Here is a 7,046-nt window from a genome sequence, read left to right as displayed (position 1 = left end):
AGACGGCTGTCAGTGAGGTGGATTGCAAACTGGCTTGACAAGAGAGCTCAGAGGGTTGTCATCAATGGCACAGAGTCAACTTGGAGGCCTGTGGCTAGTGGTGTCCCCCAGGGATCATTCCTGGGTCCAGTTTCGTTCAATATCTTTCTCAACCACATGGCTGAGGGCATTGAGAGTACCCTCAGCAAGTTCTGATGATACAAAACTGTGGGAGGGTTGGCTGACACCCCTCAGGCTGTGCTGCCATCCAACGTGACCTGGACAGGCTGAGAGCTGGGTGCAGGCAAACTTCATGAAGTTTAATAAGGACAAGTGCAAGGTCCTGCATCTGGGGAGAAATAACAACAGGCACCAGGACAGGTTAGAGGCTGCCCTGCTGGAAAGTAGTTCCACAGAGAAAGACCTTGGAGTGCTAGTGGACAGCAAGTTCTCCATGGAACAACAATGTGCTCTTGTGGCCAAGAGAGCCAATGGGATCCTGGGATGCATCAAGAAAGGTGTCCAGCAGGTCTAGGGAAGTTCTTCTGCCTCTCTACTCTGCCCTGCTGAGACCACGCCTGCAATACTGTGTCCAGTTCTGGGCTCCCCAGTTCAAGAGAGACAGAGACCTGCTTGAGAGAGTCCAACGGAAAGCCAGGAAGATGCTTAGGGGACTTGAGCATCTCCCCTGTGAAGAGAGACTGAGAGCCCTGGGGCTGTTTAGTCTGGAGAAGAGAAGACTGAGAGGGAAATCTGATCAATGTCTATCAATATCTGAGGGTGGGTGTCAAGTGGAGGGGGAGAGGCTCTATTGGGTGGTTTACAGTGATAAACCAAGGAACAATGAGTTCAAACTAAAACATAGAAGATTTCATCTCACCATGAGGAGAAACTTCTTTACAGTGAGGGTGATGGAGCACTGGTGCAGGCTCCCCAGGGGGGTTGTGGAGTCTCCTTCTCTGGAGACTTTTCAAACCTACCTGGATGCATTGCTGGGCAGACTACCCTAAGTGATCCTGCTCTGGCAGGGGGGTTGGACCTAATGATCTGTTGAGGTCCCTTCCAGACTTTGATAAACTGTGATCTGTGATCCTGTGATCCAGAGACTCTTTTGCCAGCTGTGCCTGGTTTTGTATATTTTCATTTACCCTTTTCTTCATACATTTGTAACCTTCCTTTTACTCAAATGCCTTTTATGTTTTGTTAAACCTACCTTTCTACTTCCAAATCAAGACTCTTTCTTTCATAATTTTACCTCTCTTTTCTCCTACCTAATTTGCTTCCCCCTACCAGTAAATAAAAGGGAGAGGGGAGGCAATCTAAACCTTTTGGGCTTTTGGACTCCAGGAAAGCTCAAACCACAACAGATGGGATTAGTGGTGCCATCTTGTACTGGGAGGGGCCCAGTCTGCACTGGGAGGGGATCAGGACATCCAGTCTGCACTGGGATGGGGCTAATCCTGACAGGGTCCCAGGATGTCAGGAGATCCAGTTTGTACTGGCAAGGGAGTTCAGTCTCTCCTAGGAAGGGATCAGGGGATAACATTTGGTACTGTCAGTGGCCACTCTTCCTGGGATGATCCAGGCCAGCCACTTTTTACTGGGACAAGGCTCAATCTGTGTGGTCAAAGATTGAAGGGACTCAGTTTGTATGGGAAGAGGCCCAGTTTGTGCTGGCACAGGATTAGGGCTTTCAGGTTGTACTGGGAGGGGGCCCAGTCTTTACTGGGAGAGGCCATGGGATGATGTTTTAGTGGGAGGAGCCAGAGATTGTCCTAGGAGTCACCAAGGGGTCCGGTTTGTAGTGGGAGGAAGTAGACCCCCTGGAAGGGGGTCAGAGTATCCATTGTCCACTTGGAGGGATGTGTTGGATGGTGGGAGGGTGCAAGGGGATCCAGGCAAGTGGGTACTGGGATAAGATCAGGGAAAACAGCTCCTGCTGGGACAAGGTCAAGTCTGTACTTGGAGATGTTAATTGGACCCACTGTGGAGTAGGACAGGGCCTGTTGTGTACTGGGAGGGGACCAGAGGATTCAGTTTCTATCTATGGGATGACTTGGCCAAACTTTCTTAGGAGAGTTTAAAGAGACCTAGTTGGACAGGGATGGTGTCCAGGCTGGACTGGGAGGGGATCAGTGTCTCCAGTTGGTACTGCAATGGCAGGGCCCAGAGAGTGGTGGTGAATGGAGTTAAGTCTGGCTGGTGCCCAGTTCCTAGTGGCACCCCGCAGGGTTCAGTCCTGGGCCCTGTCCTCTTTAATATCTTTATCAATGACCTGGATGAGAGGATGGAGGCAGCCTCAGTCCATTTGCAGATGACACCAAGCTGGGTGGCTGTGTGGATCTGCTAGAGGCTACGTAGGGAGGCTTTGCAGCAGGACCTGGCCAGGTTAGACCCAGAGGCCAAGGCTAAATGGATGAAGTTTAAGAAGGCCAAGGGCCAGGTCCTCCACCTGGGTCACAACAAGCCCATGGTAAGCTGCAGACTTGGGGCTGTGTGGTTGGAAAGCTGTGACTCAGAGAGGGACCTGGGGCTGTTGGTTGGCAGTCAATGAAATATGAGTCAGCAGTGGCCAGGTGGCCAAGAAAGCCAAAGGCATCCTGGCTTGGGTTAGAAAGAGAGTGAGCAGCAGGGACAGGGAGGTGATCATCCCCCTGTGCCCAGCACTGCTGAGGCCACACCTGGAGTATTGTGTCCACTTCTGGGCCCCTCACTACAGGAGGGACAAAGCAGCTCTGGAGCATGTCCAGAGGAAGGACGAGGCTCAGGAAGGGCCTGGAGCACCTGGGCTATGAGGAGCATCTGAGGCAGCTGGGGGTGTTCAGTGTGGAGAAGAGGAGGCTGAGGAGAGACCTCATTGCCCTCTCCAGCTCCCTGAAGGGAGGTTGGAGCAAGGAGGGGGCAGCCTCTGCTCCTTGGGGACAAGCAACAGGAGCAGAGGAAAGGGTTCCAAGCTGTGCCAGGGGAGGTTCAGGCTGGCTGCTAGGAAATATTTCTTCCCAGAGAGGCTTCTCAGCCATTGGAATGTTCTGCCCAGGGCAGTGCTGGAGTCACCATCCCTGGAGGTGTTTAAGCAGCTGTGGGCCTGGCACTTAGGGACATGGTTTAGTGCTGACCCTTCAGTTCTAGCTGGAAGCTTGGACTGGAGGAGCTTTGAGATCTCTTCCAGCTGGCTGTTTGCTGTGATTGTGTGATTCTGGATGCAGCCAGAGGGGTGCACTTTGTGCTGGGACAGGACCCAGCCTGTATGGGAGGAGGAAAGGTGATGCAGTTTGTCCTGGGGTGAGGCCATCTGTGCTGGGAAGCATTCAGGAGATGCAGTTTGTGCTGAGACTGAGCTGTACTGAGAGAGGTGAATGAGCTGCAGTTTGTATTGGGAGGGGCCCAATCTCCACTGGGATGGGGCCAGTGGATCCAGTTTGAACTGGAATGGAGCCCAGTCTGTATTGGGAGGGCAGCAGGGGATCCAATTTATTCTTGGACAAGACCCAGTGTTTGCTGGGAGTGGTTAAAGGAATCCAGTTTGGAGTGGGAGGGGGCCCAATATGTCCTGGGATGGGGGAAAGGTAGCCAGTTTGAACTCTGACAGGAACCAGTCTGTGCTGGGAGCATTTTAAATGAGCCAGGATGTACTGGGCTGGGCCTCAGACTGTACTGGGATGAGGCCAGGGGAGCCAGTTTGTACTGGGAGGGGGCCCAAGAGGCCTGGGATTGGGTCAAGGGCAGAGAGTTTTTAGTGGGAGTGGGCTCAGGCTGTCCTGGGAAGGAGTCCTGTCCAGATGACACTGAAATGCGTTTGGAACTCAGGGGGGGTCTGGATATCTTTTTGCCCCTGGCAGGAATGCATTTAGTACTGGCAGGGCTCATGGCCTCCAGTTTCCACTGGGAGGGAGGCATTGGAAAGGGGGAGGGGGCCAGGGGCTGTGAGTTTGCTCTAGGACAAAACAATGTCTGAGCTGGGAGGAGAACAAGAGGGTGCAGTTTGCACTGGGGTGGTCCCTACTCTAGAGTGAATGATGCCATTGGCTCCAGTTTGTGCTGGGGCAGGTCTCAGACTGTACTGGGATAGGAGCAGGAGAAGCAGTTTATACTGGGACAAGGCCAAGACTGGACTTGGAGGCATTTAAAGCAATTTCTTTGGACTGGAATGGGAACTTATCTATTCTGGGATGGGATCAAGGGCACCAATTAGTGTTTGACCAAGGCCTAGTCTGTACCGGGACGGGATCAGGGGAACCAGTTTATACTGGGGCAAGGCCAAGGGTATAGTTGGAGATGTAAATGGGATCCAGTTTGGAATGGGACAGTGTCCAGTATGTGCTGGGATGGAATCAGAGTATCCAGCTTCCATGTGGAGGGATGCTGTAGGTACTGGGAGGGGAGAAGGGAATCCACTTTGTCCTGCAACAGGACCCAGCATGTACTGGAATGGAGCAAGAAGAACCAGTTTTTGCTGGAATGAGGCCATGTCTTTTCTGGGAGGGAAGCAGGGATTCAGTTGAGCCTAGGAGTTGCTCAGTCTGTACTGGGGGGGATTAAAGACATTCAGTTTGTATAGGGAGAGGAGCCCAGTGAGAACTGGGATGGCATCAGGGTTTGCATTGAGATGGGGCCCAGTCTGTACTGGGATGGAATCAGGATTTGCAGGGGATGTGATCTGTACTGGGATGGGACCCTGACTGTCCTAAGAGATGCCAAAACAGTCCCTTAGTAACGGGAGGAGAGCACATCTGTGCTGTGCTGGGGTTCAGCACATGCAGACTGTACTGAGAGGGGGCCAGGTCTGTCCTGGAATGGTTCAACTTGGTCGTTAGATAAGGGCCAGACTGGACTGGACTAGAGCTAGACTGGACTGGACTGGGATCTGGTCTGTACTGGGAGGGGACCAAGGGATGAAGTTTAGAATAACTCTTGTCCAATGAATACTGGGAGGGGGAAGGGGATGCAGTGTCTAGTGGGATGAGGCCTCCTAGGTACTTGGAGGGGTAAAAGGGACCTGGTTTGGACTGGGACAGGGCCCAGCCTGCACTGGCAGAGCAAGTGGGTGTCCAGCTTGTACTGGACTGGATGCAGTCAGGCTTAGAAGGGATGTGCAGCTTGGAGTGGGATGGGACCCAGATGCAGTGGAGAGGGCAAGATGATGAAGTTGGCCATGGGAGGAGGCCACAGCTCTACTGGGAGCTGTTCAGTGGGGGGTAGGTTTTAGCCAGTCTGTACTGTCAGGGTGCTCATGCTATTGGCTTTGCACTTGGAGAAGTTCGTTTGATACTAAGACCTATCCAAGGCTTCCAGCTTGTTCTGGAATGGGTCTCAGACTGTACTGGGATGGGATCAGGAGCATCAGTTTATACTGGGACAAGGGCAAGTCTGTATGTGGAGGGCTTGAAGGGACTCTGGACTGAGCTGTCGCCCAATCTCTAGTGGGATGGGATCAGGGTCTGTAGTTTGTACTGTGATGAGGCTACTCTGTACTGGGAGGGGTCAGAGTAAGAAATTTGTACTGGGACAGATGGAGTTGGTAAAGAGAGAGTCAGAGGATCAGTTTGTACTGGGGTGAGGAACAGTTTGTACTAGGAGGGATTCAGGAGACCCAATTGGTACTGGAAGGGGCCAAACTCTATTGGGAGTGGGAAAGGGGATCCAGGAAGTGCTGGATCTTTGTGGCAGTGCTGCTGTGCTGGGACACGTTTCTCTGCCAACTCTGCACACAGGAATTCTCCTTGAAGCTCCAGAAAATTCTTGGAGGAATGATGTCAGCAAAAAAAAAATGTTATGGAAAAGTGCTTTATTTTGTTTAACCAAACAAGGAGCACAGCTCCTCCAACATAAACTCTTGGTCAGAAAAGAAAAGCAGAGAGTGAATTAGAAAGGGGAAGACAAAGATGCAAAGAGGAAAAATCCAAAGCAAATAGGAAAAGATAGAGAAGGCCACACTGGGCCTGCACTGAGTGACATCAGAACTGCTCTGCAGGAGAAGACAAACAGTTTATTGTTTCTGAAAGCAGCCAGGGAGCAGTTTGCTGAGGGCAGCCTTGAACTCCTGGTTCCTCAGGCTGTAGATGAGAGGGTTCACTGATGGAGGAACCACTGAGTACATAACTGACACCACCAAGTCCAGAAATGGAGAGGAGATGGAGGAGGGCTTCAGGTGGGCAAACATTATGGTGCTGAGACACAGGGAGGCCACAGCCAGGTGAGGCAGGCAGGTGGCAAAGGCTTTGTGGCGTCCCTGCTGAGAGGGGATCCTCAGCACTGCCCTGAAGATCTGCACATAGGACACCACAATGAACACAGAACAGACAAAACCTACAAAGAGACTGAACACAACAAGTCCAAGTTCCCTGAGGTAGGATGTGGAGCAGGAGAGCTTGAGGATCTGTGGGATTTCACAGAAGAACTGGTCCACAGCATTGCCCTGGCAGAAGGACAGGGAAAATGTATTGGCTGTGTGCAGCACAGCAGTGAGAGCCCCATAGGCCCAGGCAGTTGCTGCCAGGTGGACACAAACTGTGCTGCCCAGGAGGGTCTCATAGTGCAGGGGTCTGCAGATGGCAACATAGCGATCGTAGGACATGGTGGTGAGGAAAAAATACTCTGCAGCAATTAGGAATATGTAAAAGAAGAGCTGGAGAACACATCCTGCATAGGAGATGTCCATGGTGTTCCTCAGGAAATTGTCCATGGATTTGGGGACGGTGGTGGAGATGGTACCCAGGTCAAGGAGGGCGAGGTTGAGGAGGAAGAAGTACATGGGGGTGTGGAGGTGGTGGTCAGAGGCATTGGTGCTGATGATGAGGCCATTTCCCAGCAGGGCAGCCAGGTAGATGGCCAGGAAGAGGCAGAAGTGCAAGGGCTGCAGCTGCCTTGTGCCTGGCAATGGCAGCAGGAGGAAGTGGGGGATGAAGCTGCTGTTGGCCATCTGCTGCCTCTGCCCATGGAGACCTGTGCAAGGAGGAAAAGGCAGGGACAAGTTAGGGAACACTTCTCTCTGCACACCAAGATTGCAGTGCTCACACAACACCTCCTCCCTGAGCTGCAGCAGCAATGGATCAGCTCATTCCCCACCA

The 7,046-nt window shown here is 52.4% G+C and overlaps 1 protein-coding gene across 1 annotated transcript; it reads right to left on the bottom strand.

The window, feature by feature from the left end:
* Positions 1-5,965: 5,965 nt before the first annotated feature.
* On the bottom strand, positions 5,966-6,811 carry LOC128967502 (olfactory receptor 14A16-like; the record flags this gene model as incomplete). The annotated part of the gene is made up of 1 exon (XM_054381642.1): positions 5,966-6,811. A coding segment is annotated over one exon (846 nt), but the record flags the coding sequence as incomplete, so codon positions are not given.
* Between the last annotated feature and the right edge of the window lie 235 nt (positions 6,812-7,046).

This window comes from Indicator indicator, chromosome 6, assembly GCF_027791375.1.
Source record: "Indicator indicator isolate 239-I01 chromosome 6, UM_Iind_1.1, whole genome shotgun sequence".
Classification (NCBI taxonomy): Eukaryota; Metazoa; Chordata; class Aves; order Piciformes; family Indicatoridae; genus Indicator; species Indicator indicator.
The sequence above is the reverse complement of the archived record's forward strand: the minus strand, read 5'-3'. Positions and strand labels throughout refer to the sequence as shown.